The 22770-nt window shown below is 37.0% G+C and overlaps 1 protein-coding gene across 3 annotated transcripts in view; it reads left to right on the plus strand.

Moving 5' to 3' along the window:
- LOC107699878 (zinc finger protein GLIS1-like) overlaps window positions 1-22770 on the plus strand; it is a 75975-nt gene that overhangs the window by 45291 nt on the left and 7914 nt on the right. For all 3 annotated transcript variants that reach the window (XM_016501301.1, XM_016501316.1, XM_016501308.1), the window contains 4 exons: window positions 6026-6187; window positions 9002-9112; window positions 10484-10652; window positions 15701-15857. In XM_016501301.1, coding sequence (XP_016356787.1) covers window positions 6026-6187; window positions 9002-9112; window positions 10484-10652; window positions 15701-15857 — 599 coding nt within the window. The remainder of the gene's footprint in view (window positions 1-6025; window positions 6188-9001; window positions 9113-10483; window positions 10653-15700; window positions 15858-22770) is intronic.

Raw genomic sequence — 22770 nt, forward strand, 5'->3', positions numbered from 1 at the left:
GCATTTTACCTCAGTTTTTTAAAGGGTCTTAATTTGAGATGAAATGTAATGACATCTCTGGTGACAACAGAATCCGGCATAAGAAAAAATCCATTCCGTACAACGTCAACCACTATTTTAAAATCAGAATGGATTGTCTTGCATGAAGCCTGAAACATGGCCATGCATTTCAGAAGGGTGCTTAGAGGTATATAGATTACTTTTACCGCACTAATCTGTTTTCAGGATGTTTAAATAAGCACGCCACCTACTCATAAATTCAGATTACTGCAGCAGGTGAGGGACGCCAGAGAAAGTTCATGCTGGAGTTACAGGTTAAAGGCTTTCAGAAAGGAAGAGAACATGTAGAAGCAACAGTTGACCTGGAAGAGGACCTTCAACTGACTAAATCTGAATCTATTCCTAGGTCAAAAGAAGATCACAGCTAGTTTTGGTGGACACTATGTCTCCTGGCTGGTAACACTTTGACGGTGCGCCCCAGAACGACACTGGGTTAAGTGCTACCATAAAGACCCATATGTTTCCTGCATGTTCTCGTTCAGGATTCCCACATGTAGCATAAGCTGCTAATGCCCGACTTCCATAGCGACGAGGTCAGAATCCATAATACACCTTCAATTCAGTTTCCTTCAAAAACGTTGCTCAGAGTGGGGTGGGGGTGCGTAATGACCATGCGAGAGGCCCAATTTAGTCATCATAGGTTGCTTCCTGTGAAGGTCCCATCTACAGTCTACATGGGTTTCAATCTGGTTTAACCAGTGTTGCATGAGAACAAAAAAGGCTGTTCGGAGCAATTTTGCTAGTCATTTACATGACTACTTCCTCCACTGGTTTATCGGCCAAGCCTTCGATCCCATCTGGGCAACATTTGTCAGCTGAGGATTTGTGTATGCATCACATCAGGTATAAATCAAATGTGTTGAAATTCGAAAGTAACGGACGAAAGAGCAACAAAGAAAAATGAAAGATCCGTGAGAATAATTGAATGTGAATTCACATCAGCTTCATTCCAAAAATGTTTTTCAAAAAAAAAAAAAAAAAGCGAGAGAAAAATTAACCAGATCTTTGACTCATATTAGGCCTCCTATTAGCAACAGATGAAGCTGGCTGCTAAAATGAGTGGCATTTGATATGTGTAAACTATGTAATGCAAATGTTTTAGCTAAGCTGTGTTTAATTTTGTACCCTGATGAAGTGCATGAGAAACCTGTCTCCCCTTAGCTGTCTCATTGAATCATATGGATATAATTTCATCCATTTACGTTTTTCTGCTCTTTGCTGTGGTTGCCAGGGGGCATTTGGAAACAGACAGATTAAAGGCACATGTTCGCTTTCGCCTGTAGTTTTTAGCCACTCCATCTGAGCTCCGCTGTTCTCCGTGCCGAAAGATGTGTCGGTGGTTTCTCTTTTACAGGTCACAGTTACTCCAGGCGCTCAGCGGTAAACCTCGTAACACCTCTCGTTCTCCAACAGGAACCAGAATCGATTTCGTACAAGTCCTGATCACAGAACATCGGCATAACCCAGAGACAGACCCCGTATTGCATATCTGAGAGCGCTGAGGCAATTTGGATGTCACAACGAATTACAGAAAACGTGTCTGGGTGTAAGAAAAGTCATGGTGCTCATCAAAATTAGCCTTTCAGCCCACTAATTACGAGTAATAATATATTTAATGCTTGTTAGTTGCTGAAGGTTTTAATGTCAGAAAAGATGCATGCCTGAGGGAAGGTGAGATTGGTAGTTACAGTATAATGGGGAAGTATGTTTTATGTTTCAGAGCACCTCTGAATGTTAACGGGAACAGCAGTGGACCTTTGACTCCATGGGAAAGAATGTGGCCTGAATGCAATTCCCATAATAAGCACATTTTCTCTTCCTCTCAATCCCTTTTTCTCTATCAGAGCTCAGTGTGACATCATCAAGCGACAAGACGTGGCCTTATTTTTACTCGAAAATGTGCCATAATGGCTGGCTTGTGTTCTACAGGCATTTAAGGGTATTAATGAACTGTTTTTTCTTGCGAGTGCTTGTGTACACTAAGGGCTTTTAGCTGCCCGATGCCTCGTTGGACATTTTCGGCCGCAATCATGCTTCATTTCCCATATAGTCATCAGGTTAGGGTTGAGCGGTCTCCGCCAGCCTGCGTGGCCCGCAATCATCCGTGATTGTGGCTGTGCACCCCTGACAAAAATGTCAGCCCGAACTGTCACTCTGTGTGTATACAGCAGATCCAGAGGCCCACTTCGGAAAGATGGCGTCAAATGACTTACCACCATCCACTTTCGACGGTTATCACTCTGTTTACCCTCACACAGGCCTTCAGAGGGGAAAGCTAAACACGTTTATGGCAATTAATGTGATTAGTGGGCTAAACTGTTTTTACAAATAAAATCAAAGGGTAGTGGAGACTTAGGAGCTGTCATGGTTGGTTTATAGCAGTTGGTTTAAAAATGCAACGTATATTCAGTGTGTTTGGAGTCTCACTCTTCTCTTTGATTTTTATGATAAACGTCTGTGTGTATCTCAGAAACTTTCCTTGGTTAACATTTGGGGATGTTTTGATAGATGTTGACGTCAGTTGTAAAACCGGTTGCATTAGAATTATTTGGAAAATAATGTTCTGTGCTTGGCAAATACAGATGCCTTTTTGTGTTATTATATAAAAGAGAATGCTGTGTTCTAAAAAAGTAGAAAACAAATGCCAGAGATATGGAAAGGCAAAGAGACAATGAAAGACGTGAGAAGTGAGAAAGAAATTCCTCCCATTCATGTGGATTAAACTCTGGCAGATTGCTGTGTTTGCATGGCATCACAGAATGCATAGCTGTGTTTGTAAGGTATCCCAGAATGCTTTGCACTTCGCTCCATTGGCAGCCGATCCTCACGCTAATGGTGGGCTTTACATGATTAGCAGGATTCTCTCTGCGGACCCATAAATTCAATTTAGCCTGAAATTTGTATTACATTAAAGAAAGCAGTGAAAGAATGATTATTTCCCCTATACATAAATACACACATTTTAGGACATACATAATCGCAGTGTTTGTTTTTTAAAACTCAGGTTTTCGAGACGTATTTTAGGAGTCAGTACGGGGCATATATCTAAAGCTTGCCTGGATTTCAGAGACTTTATTACTGTAAGTTCTATGTTGTGGGTATGTTCAGACTGTTTTCATGCTATGAAATAATACAGGTGCACATTGACATTGTGAGGTTTGAATGTCCAAAAGCCCCAAGCAAATGTGTCTCAACCACTGTGTCGCTCCATTGTGTGAGCTGATGAAATTAATGTGTAAAAGTCCGTGGCCAGTTACAGTTTGGATTGATATTCCCCAGAAAAACCCCACACCCTAAATAATTAATTCAGCTTCAACTACTTGACATAAGAACTCCAATAAAAAGTTGTTTTGTAGATAAATTCTATTTTATGTAATATATAAACTTTTATGTACTTTTATAAGAGGGAAGTTTGATTTATGGATGTTTGTACTAAAGAACTTTTGCAACTTTTGAGTTTGGACACATTAAATTAATCAAAAGCGGATGCAATTATTTTTCAATTTATAATGCTGCAGAAAATTTCTATTCAAAATAAATGTGGTTATTTTGAACTTTCTATTCATTAAAGACTCCTGAAAAAATGTATAACAGTTTCCACAAAAATATGAAGCAGCATTTTAGCATAATAAGAAATCCTGAGCACCAAATATTAGAATAATTTCTGAAGGATCATGTGACACTAAATACTGGAGTAATAAATGCTGAAAATTCAGCTTTGCCATCATAAGAATTCAGTTCATTTTAAAATAATGTATTTTTCACAGCTAGCATTTTGTTTATCCTAAATACAAACAATTAAATAACATTTCCACACTTAATTTAACACATAATTTGACGAAATGAAAGCTCCTTGGGAAAATGAACTTTTGAAAAAAAAAAAAAAAAACATTGAGGCAAACAATTTGTAATCCTTGAAACAGTTTGGATTGATATTCCCCAGAAAAACCCCACACCCTAAATAATAAACCTCTGCAATTAATTCAACTTCAACTACTTGACATAAGAACTCCAATAAAAAGTTGTTTTGTAGATAAATTCTATTTTATGTAATATATAAACTTTTATGTACTTTTATAAGAGGGAAGTTTGATTTATGGATGTTTGTACTAAAGAACTTTTGCAACTTTTGAGTTTGGACACATTAAATTAATCAAAAGCGGATGCAATTATTTTTCAATTTATAATGCTGCAGAAAATTTCTATTCAAAATAAATGTGGTTATTTTGAACTTTCTATTCATTAAAGACTCCTGAAAAAATGTATCACAGTTTCCACAAAAATATGAAGCAGCATTTTAGCATAATAAGAAATCCTGAGCACCAAATATTAGAATAATTTCTGAAGGATCATGTGACACTAAATACTGGAGTAATAAATGCTGAAAATTCAGCTTTGCCATCATAAGAATTCAGTTCATTTTAAAATAATGTATTTTTCACAGCTAGCATTTTGTTTGCAACTTTTGAGTTTGGACACATTAAATTAATCAAAAGCGGATTTATTTTGAATAAATGTGGTTATTTTGAACTTTCTATTCATTAAAGACTCCTGAAAAAATGTATAACAGTTTCCACAAAAATATGAAGCAGCATTTTAGCATAATAAGAAATCCTGAGCACCAAATATTAGAATAATTTCTGAAGGATCATGTGACACTAAATACTGGAGTAATAAATGCTGAAAATTCAGCTTTGCCATCATAAGAATTCAGTTCATTTTAAAATAATGTATTTTTCACAGCTAGCATTTTGTTTATCCTAAATACAAACAATTAAATAACATTTCCACACTTAATTTAACACATAATTTGACGAAATGAAAGCTCCTTGGGAAAATGAACTTTTGAAAAAAAAAAAAAAAAACATTGAGGCAAACAATTTGTAATCCTTGAAAAATTGAGAGAAATAACTTTCACACACTAAATATTTTAATGGTTTATGATTTTCACTTTTTATGTATATTATCATAGTTTTACACAATAATTATTTTTTAATTATGGATTTTAATTATTTTATTATTTCGTTCTTTCTTTTTTTTTGTTTATGTTAATAGCCTTAATAGCCAGGCCTCATGGCAAAGCGTCTCTGGTGCAACATTTCATTTGTGCAGAACCTAAGTTTACTTTACAAGCACTAGTATTTTTTTCTACCGAAAATGCAAATCCAGTTCTGTCTGTGTGTGTAAATGTGTGTGAAACTGTAACTGGCTGATGCTTTTTCTTGTTTCCACATTCTTTTAATATACCATATAAGAATTTTGCACACACACACACACACACACACACACTGTATAATCCAGGTCACTCAATATATCCCGACCGTGGCAGTCTAAGGTTTCGCCCCGTATTAAATGGCCTGGCCTCAATAGCAAGCCTTTTGCGAGTGATTGAAGGAGGCCAGAGCCCGAATGTTGTTCTGAGGGCCCATTAGAAGAATGGAAGGCTCTTTCCTTCAGTGAAACTGGAGCTGTGATAGAAGCGGGGGCCTCAGTTAGAGGTCAGTGGACAATAGAGAGCAAAGCTGCCATGTCAGGTTTCACGCTCTCTGACACCTCCATAAGCTGCCACCCTGTACCATCCGTGGCTCCTGATTGGAGGGCTGTTGACATTTTGGGGGTGGAGCTAAGAGATTGTATAGGATGTATGAGGCCCTTAAATTACAAGACAGCATGTATTATCAGTACGTCCAGTGCCTCATTACACAGATGTTTGGAGATAGATTGCAGAGGACCATCCTGTAATGACCGTCTGTCTACGGTCAACACTTTTGAGTGATTCTGATTGGCCAGACTAGTGCTGACATGGAAAAACAATCCATGAATTGCTTTTTCTGATTCAAATGTTTGTTCACATTTGTTCACATTCATGCACAAAGGCAAGGCCTGGTAAACCATAATCCTTCAAAAAAGCTGGCATTTCTATAAACACTTGTTGATGTTTACTGCTGTCATCTCTCCCCCTCAGTTTGAAGGGTGTAACAAAGCTTTCTCACGGCTGGAGAATCTGAAGATTCACCTGCGGAGCCACACAGGAGAGAAGCCGTACATGTGCCAGCATCCGGGCTGTCAGAAAGCATTCAGCAACTCCAGCGACAGGGCAAAGCACCAGCGCACACACCTGGACACTGTGAGTACATAAATACAGCCCACCCTAACCTGTATGTCATACCTGAAACTCAAAAGATGTGCCTCAAAACACAAGAAAACAAACACTGCTCTTTACTGACACCATCCTAAATATAGAAATGAGCAGTGTTGGGGAAACACAAACTAATAGCCTAGTTTTACTAAATGCTTAATACATTTAAGTGTGGCAGTAGTTTTCATTGTTAAAGCTGTGAATCTTTTTAGGGAATCTTTTCATCTTAAACAGTCCTCCTTCCTCCTGTGTAGTCTGATTCATTCTAGTGAATCAGTTCTGCCTAAATCATTCTCTCTCTATGCAGCACTGAAAAGTTGACACATTAAAATATATGAGTTCATCTTAAAAGGTTCTCACTTTCATATGTTGAGTTGGGAAAGTTATTGTAGTTAAAAGATTATTCTAGTGATTTGGTTCATCTCAATTGGTTCTTATAAATAGCATTGGAAACTCTGATTCATTCTAGTGAATCGGTTCATCCGAAAAGGTCCTCACTTTCATATTGGAAAGTTACATTTATATAGTAATTCGGTTCATCTTAAATGTTTTTTTCTCATATATAGCGTTGAAAAATCCTAAAAGGTCTTCATTTTCATATTAATTTTTTTTTCAAATGATTGTTTTTTTTTTTCAATCCTTTCAATCCCAATGGTTCTCTCTGGTATATAGCACTGGGAACTCTGATTCATTCTAGTGAATCAGTTTATTTAGACAAGTAATGTTAACGAAAAAAATTATAAAACAATCTGTGTCTGTGCATAGCATTTTAGATATTTTTTAGCAGAATATTTTGTTAAATGCTGCTGTTCTTCAGCATTTTTTTTAAATATAATTTAGGGAGAATTATATGTATATTTTTCTTAATTTCCTTCATTTTTTTTGCCAGAAAAGTATTGTTAGTTTGATATTTATAATTAGTATTTTTAAAAGATATTGCCCCCTTACGTAGGTGGTTAATAGCTTTTAGTATTGTCAACTATTTTTCCAAAAGATTTTCCAGGCTACATTTTAACTTCTGTTCCCTCCCTTTAACAAAACTAAAGAGTGAACCATGGTTGATCCAAGGGCCTTCAAGTTCAGAGCAAAAATCCCAAGCACAGTGAAGCACTTATGTCCCCAACCAAATGGACCTTACAAACAAACCCATAAATGTGCTGTTTGCTACCTTTCTTTGACCCAAGTTAATTTTGCATGCACAAAACAGGCATAAGGTTATGTCTCTATGGGTTGAAGAGGGAAAACACGTTATATTATACGTCGTTTAACACCATGCTCCATTTGTGATAGCAACGACACATGGCAGAGAGAGAAAGAAACCGAGAGAGAGAGGCAGGCACATCTTGCATCCCACTCCAACAATGTGAGGAAAAGTAAATGTCAGGGAAAACTTGAGTTAGTAATTACTCACTAACTGGCAGAACCCTGTGCTGTATCACATCGCAGTACAGCTCCCGTGCTGTGCTACCACCACACTGTCATGGCCAATTAGCCCCCCGTCTCCAGATGCCCAGCGTTGCACATTAACTCACCTATGTCACAGCCTTCCCACACGCCTCATATACAGTGAAAAAATCACTCCGACTGTAATGATATTTATTCTTGACGGCCTTTTTTCTGTTTTCCATTCCTAAGCTTTCTCGCTTCCTGTTTTCAGTGCGTTTAGACCTTCAGGGGGATTATATGGCATTGCACAGTGAAAACAAATAAATGCGCAGAGACGAGCTGCCCCGCGAGCGGCTTGTAAAAACAGCGTTATTTAGAGAACGAGGGAAGGTAGGAAAAGAGAGCTAATAAAGGAAGCCTATCCATTTTCACTTTAATGACTGCCTCTGTTTTTAGAAAAAACAGCAGTGTAAAATGCATGGGAGAAAATCACCTCTGCATGTTTTGGACCGAGAGAGAGTGTTTCAGTAAAGTTTACCAGTGAGAATCATGGGTACACTGATATATATCTTAAAATGTACATGTTTAAACAATTCAACGCTGATAAAATGCAAAGTAATATAAAACTGGCACAGTAGTTTGTTACCTGTAAACCAGTAAATGAAGTTTTTGTACAGTACCTGCATGTCTGTCTGACATTTACCAAACAATCTGTATTCTTCTTTTCTAATTCCTACGTCCTCTCAGCTGAAAGGTAGGATACTGTCTTTCCTCTTGGACTTTGACTATTTATAAACTCTCAAAATAAACAGTTATTGCACTTGTGTTTGTCCATTTACACTTAATTTGAAAGTGTAAATAATATTGTCTGATTTAACACAAATCTAAATAAAGAACAAATTTGCATATTTGACACCTGTATTAGTAACCTAGAAATAATAACGAATATTAATTATTTTTATGATTTTTAATTGTTATTTATTTATTTTTTGTTTTCAGCTTTTCAAATTCGAAAAACTTTCTATTTATTTTCAGATTTAAATACAAATTTTCAATCCCAGATTTGAAATGTAAATATTGAATCAGTTTTTTATGTTTTATATTTAGAAATTTAATGCAGAAATAATGACTTTATTTAGACTTCAAATTTTAAAAAACACATCATTTATTTTGGGAGTTCCAAATAGTTGCTTGTCTAAATTGTCATGTATTTGTAGTTTCCATGTCTGTTCATAAATGTTGTGCACCGTATTTAATGTCTCTTATAAACTACAATTATAGCTACTCAATTATAAACGTCGTCATAATGTAATGATTAATGTCTTTGTGTCTATAGAAGTGTGTTTCTGTGTCCTCTTTGTGGCTGAACTGCATACAATTATGATTCTCAGACTCATTGTGTATTTCCTGTTTCAGAAACCATATGCATGTCAGATCCCAGGCTGCACTAAACGCTACACAGACCCCAGTTCCCTCCGCAAACATGTGAAGATCCACTCCGCCAAAGAGCAGCAGGTCCGTAGGAAGGTAAGGATAAAAACATAATATCTATCTATCTCTTTTAAAAAAAATTCTCTGTACAAATCACCTCATCAGCACAACTCATCAGTACAATTAGCTCTTTGGCTCTTGCCATCGGCATTTAGAAACATTTGTAGTATATATTTTTCATGGTCAATTGTGTCTTTTTCACGGCTTGGTGCAGTTGGTTCTACTTAGGTTTGTCTTTGAAAATCATTTCCCCAACAATAGATCAACTCTCACCACATTTCAGCATCTACATGGTGAAGAGTGCATTCCTCATTAAAGTGGGTAATTATAAGCAGAATGGCCTCATTGTTGCACTGGTCTAAATGACAGCTGACTGATGCGTTCTTCTTGCTTGCCGTTGTAAGCAGAAACACATGTGAGCGTGTACCATTGTTAATAAGCTGTGCGGCGCTATACCTCAGTGGCCAGATGTCAAACAAACACTCCCACTCCATCTATCGTGCACGACGCCTGTTATAGCATGCTGCGGCAAAGCACCAAAACGTTTGACGAATGGCTGGGAGTTTTGCACAAAGATCTAAACTGAAAAACGTGCGGTTTGTGCTCTTTTGTAATATTCGAGAACTGCAGCCTGTTTGTGTGTAATTAAAACGTGTTTGTTTTATATCTAATTCACAAGTTTGTGAGCTTTTATTTTGAAAATCTTAATTGCAGTGTAATTAAAATGACATAATGCATTCAAGTTGTATGTCATGCATCATTTCGGCTATTGTTTATTGCGATGAATCGTCTCCAGATTCAGTCCACTCATCACGAATTCATGTGACCGAAGATAATTTTCCAGTTACACATAATTCCATGCTACAATCTGAGCTTTCAAAGTCAGTCTAAAAGTCCTAAACACATATGACTCCCCAAATTCTAAACAAATGTCGCATATAATGCATGATTACTGCCAGAACTTTGATTTTGTTGCCTTATGAAGGGAAAAATCAGCCTTGCATGCTCACCAGCAAAAGAGACCCCTCCACCTCTCTGTAGCCGGTAACGTGGCATCCCAACCTGTACTCGGGGCGATGGATGTGTATGTGGGGTATGTCTTTCCCCTCATCCACTCATGTTTCCAATCAAAGGTTCCTGTTTGCGGTGAAAAATCTTTCCTCTCTAAGCTTGTCATTTCCTTTGCTGGCTGGTGTGGGATGTCACCACAGACTGATGTGTTTTTTTTTTATTATTATTTAAGACTTTTTTTTGGGCCCAGTCCATTCCTCATTTCTTTTTTTACACCATAACTCTCTGGAACAGACGTTGCACATGTTTTTATTATGTGCATTCCTCCTTTCAACATAGAGAGAACTATATTGTTTATGGCTTAATCTTTTAATTGGTTATCTTTTTGATTGACAGCTAAGGGCCTGCCCCCATTTAGAATCAGATGCTCTGAGCGAATGTCTGTCAATCCAGCATCTGCATGGCTCCACCCCTTCCCAGCATCCCCACTGCCCTGCCACCTCTCAGCACTCTCTGAATGGGAAGGAAGGCCGTTCCCCAGCACTTGGGCAGGAGATATTCACAGGTACGGCTTAATTTATCCTCTGTATGCACTTTCTTTTGACAGTAATGTGAAGTGAATGAGGGTATAAAAAGAAATCGGATGGAAAGGAGGAATGGATGTTTAGTTTCAATCATGGATTATAATTGTAATTTGTGGCGCTCACTAAAACAAGCATCACTATTATTTTTGCTCATACCATGAGTATTAAACTTGGGTGCAGCTCCGTTTGTACTGTGAACACAATGATATGTCAAGTCAAGTGGCTTGTTATTATAATGCTGCGTCCCAATTCACCTACTTATTCCATGCCCTGAAAGTATGATCTCTTTTAGTGAAGAAAAGGTACATACTTTTGAGTGTGTAAATGAAAAGTATGCAAGCTTTGGGACACACTAATTGATCACAATTGTGTCTTTAACAAACCATCCTATTGCTTAATTATGTGCATTCTGTCACTGTTTAAACTGCCCTGTCAGTCATGTTTCACATTTAACATCCTTTGTTTTGTTTTGTTTAATGTAATTTCCTACCGTATTGGAGATATCAATCAACAACTCACAATGTTTCGGTCCTATGACCTTCATCAGATATGCCTGATGAAGGTCATAGGACCGAAACGTTGTGAGTGAATAAATCTGTTTTTGATACATTTGCAAGTACGTATAGTGTGTGGGATTGTTGAAATAATAATAATACTATCTGAAATGTTTAAATAATTGCATAAATGATTCTAAAGATGATGTTGATTGTAATTTTATACTTTAACTTGTGAGATTAACTGGTGTTTACCAAACCTTGAGAGAAATGATTGCATATCTTGGTCTATAGAATCCATCACTGCTTGTTTTTGTAGGAGTATATGTGCTGTCTAATTTATGTATCCTGGGATGTTTTGTAGAGATGGGTAGAGGATTGTTCCCTCCACCCTAAAATGTACCAAATCCCAGATGTGTATAAGTGTACATTCACTTGCAGAACCATTTATGTGATCCAAAACCAATAAGCTACGATTTAACAGCTCAAATGGACATGACAGAATAAAGGGGATTGTAATGTTATGAAGAACATATGCTATGATAATATTGCAAACAGCTGCAGTGCACGATCTGAGTTAGATGTGAATTTTCCCATGCTACTTCCAATGTTATGCAATTCACGGTAAATTGGTGCTAGAGGACACTTACCTTAAAATACCTGGCTATGACTCATGACTCTTTGATTTAGAGAGGGAGGTCAGAGGTTAAGGTTTTGCATGTTTTGTATTTTGTTTGTTTTGCATAAGTTTAACCACAGTAGTTTTGGTCCTCCCTGTAAGTAATTATGCTCTTCTGCTTGTTCTTGTCATAATGCTGAACATACTGTTAGCAGAGAAGATTTCATGAGAAGGCAAAACCTAGAATGTCGAAGGGATGGTTCACCCAAAAATGAAAATTCTGTTATCATTTACAAACATTTATGTCATCCCAAACCTTATTTCTTTCATGGAAAACAAAAAGAAACTTTCTGAAAACTGTGTTGCTCTCTCTTATCTATGCAATTAAAATGAATGGGGACTGAAGCATTCAGGCTTCAAAAAGGATACCATTAAAATATCATAAATGTGATCCATGTTACTACATTCTGGTCTTCTGAAACCAGATGATGGTTTTATGTGAGGAACAGACTAAAATGTAAGTTTTTATTTACTGATAATCTTTATTTACTGATAAATGCAACATCCGTCAACCATCTTCCAAAACTAGTAATAATAAATAATACAAATAATAAATAAATTAATTAATTAATTAAAATCTATCGTTGCACTCAGCGGGTGTTGCATTGCTTCTGTCCAAAAGACGTGAAATAAAAAGCACACTTCCATAAAAAAAAGTGTCTCACATGGCTCCGGGGGGTGAACAAAGGCCTTCTGTAGCGAATCGATGCGTTTTTGTAAGAAAAATATCCATATTCAAAACGTAATAATCACTTGAATCTAGCTTGCGCTCACTGTTGTACACTGGAAGCAGTTCCGGGCGGATGACGTATGGAGGTCAGCTTATTACAAACTTATTACAGCTTATTGCTTCCTCCTACTCGCAGATATTATTTGCCTTTATGTAGGACCAATAAATGTAAAAAATATTTTATACCAGCTGCCATCGGTTTTTTAAATTACAAGTAATTTTATGTATATTATTAATGGAAGTCATGTGTTTGTGTGTGTGTTGTGGTGTTGGTTTGTTGATTGTATATGGTTTACTGCTGGCTGTGAAACAAATTGCCCTTTGGGGATAATAAAGTTGACCTTGACCCTTGAATTTTATTTTATTGTCATTTTGTTATATCACCAGTTGTGCATATCTACAAACAAGCACAGCATACTTGTAAAATTTTTTATTCACATTTTAAATTGCAATTCATGTCAGAAAAATCACAATTCCATTTTTATTTTATCTCCAAAAAAAAAGAAAAAAAGAAAGTTAACTGTGGAAGAAAGTTAGTTATACAGGTTTTGAATGATATGAGAGTAATGTGTTCACACTTGGAATGTTTGGTTCGCTTAAAACAAACCCTGGTGCGATTGCTCTGTTAGTGCGGTTCATTTGAATAAGTGAAAACGCTAGCATGTTTTGACACATTTCATAAGCTCTTCACAAGTTCTCAGCTGGTATAAGTACCATCAAATGTACGCACATACAATGAGTGCATTTAGCCCCATGCACAGGATTGTTTGGGATGTTCAGCAAGTTATGTTGCAAAATATACATCATAAAAGCCCCTTGTTTTTGTTTTGTATTTTAAGGATCGGTCCTAAAAATGACAGTATGAATGCTAATTGAACCAGGACTAAATGTATAATTTTCTTTTTTGGTCCGTACCAAAAGAACGAAGAGAACCGAACCACAAGTGTGAACATGCCCTAAATGATGACAGAATTTTGATTTTTGTGTGAACTATTCTTTTAAGAGCAAAAATTCATGGAGGAGAGAGGTAGAAAAGACTCTAAATATCCGTGTGAGAGTAATTTGAAGGGCAGTTGCAGAACTCCCCATCATTAAAGCATCCTTGTACAAAACACACTTCGCACTGCAACAGCTTAAATCACCCCCAACATGTGCCAGGGAAAAATAGGCGTCCTGGCTTACACAGTCTCTCTCATTTGCACGTTTCAAAGGGGATAAGTTGTTGCTTCAGTGTGCAAATGTCTTTAGCCTGAAGGACCTGTTATGTTACTGTGGCTGTTTGTTCTTGTTTAGAGGAGAAGTTGTGGTTGGAACTGGCCAAGATGCCTGCATTTAATGTTCCTGATGTTTATGCCTCTCTCTAAGCTTTGTTCCGGGGCCAGTAGAAAAAGAAAAGCAAAGTGGAGAGTGGGTACCTCTATGATTTTGTAATTTGCACGTATAAAGTGCGTTCTAGTCCTGTGTTGTGTCTTTGTGTAGGTTTGCATCTGGCTGCTCCATACAATGTTGTGCAGTCTCTGTGGCTGCTTGAATATATGCTGATCATGTCATAATTATATATTGTGATAAGGTTAGTTATGGATTCTTCAACACTAATTTCTATCATTTTGGTTTTATTTGTTATTTGCCTTATCATCTATTTATCTTTCTGTCTATTTATCTTTCTATCTATAATATCAAATACTGTTTAACATTTTTGGGATATACTGTATACTTGAAATATAATTTATATGTATACATAATTTTTTCAGGAATATAAGTGCATTTGTGTGATAATATAATTAAAAAAAATCTAATTAGAAAATGAAAAAAAGTATTTTTACGAGTTGTTTAAATATATATCAATTATCTATATTTACATATTTATAATGATCTATTTTCCATTATAAATGTGTCGTGTGTGTGTGTGTGTATATATATAGACAACAAATTATATAACACAAATATACGTATGTATATGTATATTCTTGAAATAATATGTATAACTTTTAAGAAATGTAAGTGCATTTGTGTGATATAAAAAAAGAAATATCAAATTAGAAAACTGCTTAATTAAAGCATTTTTACAAGTTGTTTATAATTCGAATTCACTCTTGTACTAATTATTAAACATGTGTATTAATTAATGAATGTATTGATTATTTAGAAATTCACAATCACTCTCAGCCTTTAGAGTCTGATTCTGCCTCCTGGTGCACCCCCTCCCCTCTCTCCAGCAGATAACAACTAAAGCAATCATGGCCATTACATGTTGAATGCTTCCCAGTCCGGTAGCAGATGTTGGGGCTAAAGGAGAAACCATTTAAAGACTTTGATTGATGATTTCAGGTAATGAATCAAGTTTGTAACCAGTTCAGAAAACTGTCAGATGGGCCCCCGCTTCCACCGTAAAGCAGATGAAGAGGAGCACAAAGAGAAGGGGTGCTGGGATGAGCCGCTGATGACTGTCAGTGCACAGCCGTCCCTCCAGAGGGCTTCTGGGAAAACAATTACTGGGCAAATTCAGAGGAACACATTAACAGCCGGAGCAACCAGGAAGAGTGTCCGCCTGTCAGTCTCTCAGGCTGCACAAGAAGCCTGGGGACGGTAGAAGCCCATTTACGGAACAAGCAACTATCATTTTTATCTGGCCTGGTTTGCTTACAGTGGTGGGATGACATTTGGAGCAGTTGGAGCTCTGATCTACACTGTTATTTCCATTATAAACTGTGGATGAAGTTGATGCATCCACTGTTTTTTGCTTCAAGGTTATGTGTCCTTGGCTAAAGATACTGTTCCTTTCATTTCAATACAAGTAGCTTCAGGTAGATCTGTCTATACTTACTAGTTCTGCCATTCCATTAAAATTGAACTGATCTGTCAAAGATGTTACATTCAAAACAGCAACAGTCAATCAAATCCATTCAGCACAGCAATATAAATCATGTACAATAAACTGCTAACAGCACAGAACAGGAACATTTAATTTAATCCAAAAGGGCCTTGGTGAGTTTGTGTTGTCATAACAAGCGCTTGTTGCCATTAAGGGCTGTTTTGTGGAGATTTAATTTGGTCAATGTGCCGTTCTTGAGGGCTCCTTGAGGTTTATTAGGCATGTTTTGCACATTAGTTTTGTTTGTCTTCCAGGCCTGTACGCCGGCTCCAGCACGACACACAATGGAGCCCCACTTGAGTTGCTCTCTTCTGGACTTGACCTGCCCCCCAGGCAGCCCCGCCTGGACCGCGACATTGGCAGCCCCCACCATCTCTCCCCGTTGTCTGGCCTCGAGAACACCCGGGAAGGGTGAGTACCTAACCCACCGAGCGTCACATTTACTCCCAGTTGCTCTGACATACACGCAAGGTGGATGAGATCAATGTAGATGATGTCAGAATGGATGAAGGTTGTCATCACAGTAACAGATGTCACTGTAGTCATAGTTACACACATTGGCTCAGTTCCATTGAGTGAACTGTCACAGAAAGGCTGTTATATCTCTGAAAGATATCTCCTTTTGAGTTAAGTTGACACTGCATGGATCCTTTGAGGAAAAGGCAATCCGACAGTGCATTGCAATATGCTCTGTGAACAATCTGAGATGTCTGAAGATGAAGATGAAAAAATGATGATGAAATGTTATACTTTAGTCTAATTAAAAAGTACATAATGATTCACTCAGTAGTCACTTGTTTCAGCATGAATTAATCATTGCTTTTAAATGAGTCAGTTGAGTAAATTTGACTCACTCATAAAGACAGTCACTTGTTTCTCTCTGGAATGATTCAGTGCCTGAATTGAGGGTAGCATACTACTCTTACTGTTTTTGCCATAAAAAATATAGTACAAATACTAAGTAGTATGCTGAATTCAGCCACTGTTTTTGAGCGAATTGGTTAAGTTAATGATTCATTGATTCACTCTTATGCAGGGTTCAGACTACACAATATTTTTGCCGGTCACGATAGTCACTGTATCAGATTACACGATTTTGACTCCTAAAATCTTGTCATGCCATGGACAAGAAACATGTCAGACTACACGTTGCTTCCCGACCATTCATCGCATGCCGTCTTTAACGACGCGCATGATGTCATCGAGAAGGCGGAACTAGCGACTGACTTCCGAAAACAAGAGTGTAAACATTGCTGAAGCGCTTCCTCTATAGTTCGCCAGCATTTTTCTTTCCTTGTTCTGTCGTAGTAGTCCCTCGATGACACATCATACAGGCAGGAGTACTGTTGCCACAGCTCCACGAACCTTTCCTCCATCTCATAATTCCACCTAGCTGCACCATCATCTCTCTTTCGTTTTGCCATATTTGAAACCTGTGTATGAAAGAGCTTCTGTGCTGCTATTGGTCAACGTCACCAATGTGACAGAACTCGTCGTGGACGACGGAAAAAAAATTAAACAGGCTAGTCTTTCTGTCGTGAAGCATCGCAGATGCGGAATCGGTTGTCGTCCACTATGACACACTACACGTGCTGAAATGATGGAATCTTGCGTCCCGACGCCCATTGTCGTTTACGAATCCCCACAACATCCTACGTCAAGCAAATCATGGCAAAATCGGGCTAAAATCATGTAGTCTGAACCGGGCATTAAAGATTGTTTCAGTCTGGCATGAATGAGTGGTTTTGAACTAATCACTGAGTATATTATTAACTGACTCATTTAAAAAGATTTTCATTCTTAAATAAATCTGTGTTTTTGAATGAATCAATTGAATTGCTCATAAAGACTGGGCCAATTTTTTCTTTCTGGAATGAATCAGTGGCTGAATTCAGATTAGGGTACTAGCATACTACTCTTACTATTTTTGCCATATAAAGATGTAGTGCAAATAATAAGTAGTACGCTAGTATGTTTTTTTCTGAATTCAGACACTCTTCTTGATCAATTTCTGAATAAATCAGTATTTTGAATGAATCATTGAGTAAATGTTTCATTTACATTTTTAACTAATTGGTTGAGGGAATGATTTATTGACTCACTCATAAAGACAGTCACTTGTTTCATTCCTGAATGAATCAGTGTTTTTGAATTAATCAGATGAGTTGATTCATTGACTCACTCGTTGACTCACTCATTTGTCGCCACCTACTGGTACTATGTAACCAGCAGAAACAGTCACTGAAAAATACACCTGAATAATAATAATGAGCTTTTTTTATTTTAAAACCTAATAACTACGAAAAGCACCTACCCATGTCTTGATGACATCAAATTGCTTCGGAATAACTAGTCACATCCAGGATCTTGTTGCTATTGCATTGCTCCAGGTTTTTCTCATAACAGGAGATTTTCTTTAGTAATGTGTGCCGTCTAATGTGTTTTTCACTGTGTGTAAGAACCAGTGCTGATTTAGGGGCCTGGATTTATTTACCATGCAAAGCACCACCGGCAGATTTTTCCCTTGCCCATACAGAACGTTTGTTTTCATTGTAACACGCTCCTAAAACACACACCCTACGATGCATTTGATGCTTGCGGCTGCGCTCTTCTCTTGCTCTGGCTTCAGTGTGTATTTATCCAGCAAATCTAGATTAAACCAATGTCACCCTAACACAACATAAACCAACTCTGTGCTTTTGGCTTCAGTTAAGAGTTGTCAGTGCTGTGTAATTAAAGCAGGACCGCGTTCCCAAAAAAGTGCACCTCTGTTCCTTTCTGTCCTCAAGCTGTGTTTAGTGTTCTGGAATGCTCAGAGGAGGAATACAATGAAGTCTAATATGTCCCTAACAGGACTGAGGCATGTTTCCCAATAAAAAACATGATTTCCCTCTGGACCAGCCAAGTCCAGAGCTGCAAATCCAATGTGTCATCAAGATGTGCAGTGTGTATAGTGACAAACAGAGATGCTGGAAATGAGAAAGAGAAAAGGAGAGAAAATAGATCTGTTCTTTTAAAGCATCAGATTTAAATGGGATTTTTCTGTTCTTTATCATAGTTAAATGAAAGCAAAAGTGCAGTGTTAAGTAAATTAACCAGTTTCACCCACATCTGAGAATGGAAACTAATTCAAGAGCTTGTAAACAACATAACTATCGAAACAGTAATGAGCTTTGCAACTCTTTATACTTCTCTTGTTATTTTTCTCTTCCTGTTTACTCAACTGGTAGAGCATTGCACCAAGGTTGTGGGTCTGATTCCTAGGGAAAACAAAAACATGTATACTTAGAATGCACTGTTAATGTGTGTAAATATTTTTTTTAGCCTGAAATTTGAATCAAAGTGACATTTTCGTTAGCATAAGCCCATTGGATATGTCAGTTTCTAGCAAAAATACTCCAACATCCATTAAATGTGCCCAGGCATCAGTGAGTTGTCATGTCCTTAAAAATGGAAGGTGAGCTGTTTTTCCAGGTCACAGAAAGAATGTAAAAAACACTCAAGAAAATTAGCAAACCATTTTAAAGCTCCACAAACAATTACTGCTACTTGGAGAGGAATGAGAGCTGAACGAAACCAGCTCAGGGAATACGCATGTAACTCTATATGCTATTGCACTGAAGGTCACAATGACATATTCAAGCGTACAGAGGACTCTGCTTTTCACTGATGCTGAAGGTTTAAGTCTGTGAAAACGTAAGATTATACACACCCTTCACACAAAGCATGAGATGAAGGTGGACGTGAACTTTTTTTGGAAGTAATGAGTATATGTGGAGCTTGAAACGTAATAGCATTTTATCCACCTAGTAAGTCCAGTGCCAGCTGTAATATTATAACTTCCTCATACAGTCGCTAAGAAAATGGCCATCTTCTTATTTTCGGAAGTCATTAGAGTTGGGGTTCCCGATCAAAAATGTATGCGCACATATAGCACGCTTTATGCCATCCGTCTAATGCCGCATCTCTGCCAGGACCTACAAATAACCAGGTATGAAACGTCTACTTGCATTTGAAGATGGAGCATTTTGATTTACATGTTTAAAGCCTTGAGTATACACTTGGCTGCCAAAGTCAACAGCAGCTGCCGCTCTTGTTTTTCCCAAATGGTTTAGCAGGACGTTAAACATTTTGACAAAATTATCTAACTTTCTTGACTCCACTGCTGCAGCCTCTGACCTCATTGCTAAATGTGTTTACCCTGGCTGAAATGGCCCATTTAGACTCCTTTTACTTCGCAAATACTAGTGTCATTTTCTGAAGCTAATATTAAAATATATGCCAGTGAAAATACATCTAGTGGTCTCCGTTGTATGGAGTTTGAGATGGAGGGATGCAGAAGTGTTCGGATTTTGCTCAGAAGAACGTGCTCACCAGCCTGGAGGGCCGAGGGGCTTAATGGGTGGCATTGGCACCTCAACGACTTCATTTACATGTTTTGTAGGTGACAGTTTTACAGTAAAATTAGGAATAGCTGATCCTGGTCTACCTTAATGGTAATGAGAAACAGGTTTGTATTAATGAGAGGATATTCAAATTTTTTATATGTTTTATTGGAATACGTTTATATTCACTACTGTTCAAAAATTTAAGGTTGGTAAGATTTCTTTCATGTTTTTGAAAGAAGTCTTTTGTGCTCGGCAAAGCTGCATTTATTTTTGACAAAAATACAGTAAAACAGTAATAAAGTAAACTGCAGTAACCATTTCACATAACTAATTTCTATTTTAATATATTTTAAAATGTAATTTATTTTTGTCAAGCTGAATTGCTCTAGTCTTCAGTGTCACATGATCCTTCATAAATCATTCTAACATTCTTCTTTGGTGCACAAGAAACATTTTTTATTATTATCAGTGTTAAAAACAATTTTTGCTGCTTAATATATTTGTGAAAACCATGATGCACTACCATTCAAATGTTTGAGGTAAGTAAGATTTAAAAAAAAAAACTTTTTTTTTTACTATTTTATTTATAAAGTGACACCAAAGACATTTATAATGTTACAAATGATTTCTGTTATTTCAAATAATTTTTTTATTTTCTTTCTATTCATCAAAGAATCCTGAGAAAAAAAAATGTATCATGAAAAAAATGTAGGTTTTCAAAAAAATATAATAAGCAAATTAGCAGCATAAACATGTTTTCAACACTGATAATAAGAACAATTACAATAATTAATAATTGAGCACCAATAATAACTGGTAATTATTGAGCATCAGATCAGCATATTAGAATGATTTCTGAAGGATCATGTGACATTGAAGACTGGCGTAATGATGCTGAAAATTCAGCTTTGTCATGACAGGAATAAATTACATTTTAAAATATATAAAAATATATAACAGTTAATTATATCACATCACACATTACCACAGTTTTCACTGTATTTTTATTAAATAAATGCAGCCTTGGTAAGCATAAGAGACTTCTTTCAAAAACATTAAAATACCTTAATTATTCTAAACTTTTGACCAACTTTACATATATATTTAGTCTCATTAGTCTCATAAAACTCTTGATTAGTGTCATAAAATATAGTCATAAATAATCAAATTCCTTGAACTTGAGTCCATTTCAGCAGGTTTCAGTATCACCCCCTGATCTAAACAGTAGCTGCACTGATACATTGTATCTTAAGCTAATTTCCCCGCTTGACTGCACTTTCACTTTTGAGTGTTTAGAAGCAAGCAATAGGCTCGGATCAGTAAAGGCCTGATCTCTCACGAGTGGCTTTAGTTTGCTAACCAGAACCAGAAAGGTTCCCACCGACCCGTGCCAAGTCAGCGGCCACTTCGTTCTTCAATCAGAAGAGCTTACCGTGAGACACTGGGGATATCCACGCTCTCTCATACACGCCGTCTCCCAGTGGAGCACAACCTGACAGTTGAAACAAGACAAACTGGGAACAGAGCACTCATCTTCATGAATCTTCATTCAAAAAGGATGTGGGGGGAAAAAAATCCATCTTGATCTATTTTGTCTCCAGCCAACTCCTGGGGGATTTGTGTCTGTTTGAGCATAAGGATTGCCTCACTTCTGAAAGCAGCACCTCTGTTGCACGATTTGTAAGGTCTTTGACCCCTCCAACAGGGATTAAACTGGAACGTGACACTAAGGGGTTTGAAAACGACAGAGCTTTTCATGAACCTCACAGACTGCATTTAATAACAGTATTATTCCATCATCCAAAATGTAACTTTTCAATGTGTGACAAGAGTGTAAACCTAACTTCAAACCCCCAGTGCTCGTTTGTTCACATTAATGTGATTTTTTTTTTTCTTTTTTGTGGTCAAAGTTGCTACAGTATGTCCCATCTAGACCATAGTTCTTTGAACCTTTTGGTGGTTACTTTCTGAGCCAGAGGTAGAGTAACTATGTTCATTAACGTGGAGCACATCCAGTGAATCATATTCAGAAGAGTCATGTTCACTGAATCATTATCTGATTTGCTGAGTAAGGACTTACTCATGTCAACTGAGCGATGCTCTGGGATATTCATTCAGGTTCCCATGGAGTCACATTCAGCACTTTGGCTTTATTACTCAATCTGCTACTTTTAAGAAATACCAAACACTTTGTTCACAACCAAACTATTAAGAGTTAGGTCATTATGCTTTGAAGTTCCTGTGAAGTCGACTCATTGCCTTTTTTAGATAGTGGACCAAAGTTTCCTATCCCATCACTCTTGACTCAAAACAACCAATTCAGAAGGCCCAAAAATCTGTGATAAATACAATTTTGCATGACACAATTCCCCATTTTGTTGGTTCTGAATGGAGGATATGGTTACAATTTGCTGCGATCAATAGAAAATGCAAATAAACCTACTTTAAATTAAAATGTATTTATTTAAAATTTGTGGAATTTTATTTTAAATCTCAATTGCAAGGAAACTGGTATGTTTGTGCGGAAAATAATATTTAAACTAAACCGATGCATAAAAAGTGGTTGCTATTAGGGCTGTTGTTTTAATTTAATTTATTAGTTATGGAAAAATAATGCGATTTAAAATATTTTAACGCGATTGATGCACTGGCCCCGTCCCAGACCTGCATATCATTACATTTAATAGCCTACAGTTGACTGTTGACAAACATGATGCAGGGCAACAATTCACTGTGTGATTTAGCCTATAAAATGCAGTTATATGCCCTTAAAATAAAAAAAAAAAATAAAAAAAAACTCTCTCTCTTTATTTATTCCTTCTCTTTCTAGCTTGTACTTATTTGAACAATGTCTAAGAACTTAGTATTACAACCACTTCCTGTGTCTGTTTGCCTCTTTAAGAAGAATCGCTTTATGTATCCCCCAATTGTAAGTC

The sequence above is a fragment of the Sinocyclocheilus anshuiensis genome, unplaced genomic scaffold (genome assembly GCF_001515605.1).
Source record: "Sinocyclocheilus anshuiensis isolate Anshui unplaced genomic scaffold, SAMN03320099.WGS_v1.1 scaffold477, whole genome shotgun sequence".
NCBI classification, from domain to species: Eukaryota; Metazoa; Chordata; class Actinopteri; order Cypriniformes; family Cyprinidae; genus Sinocyclocheilus; species Sinocyclocheilus anshuiensis.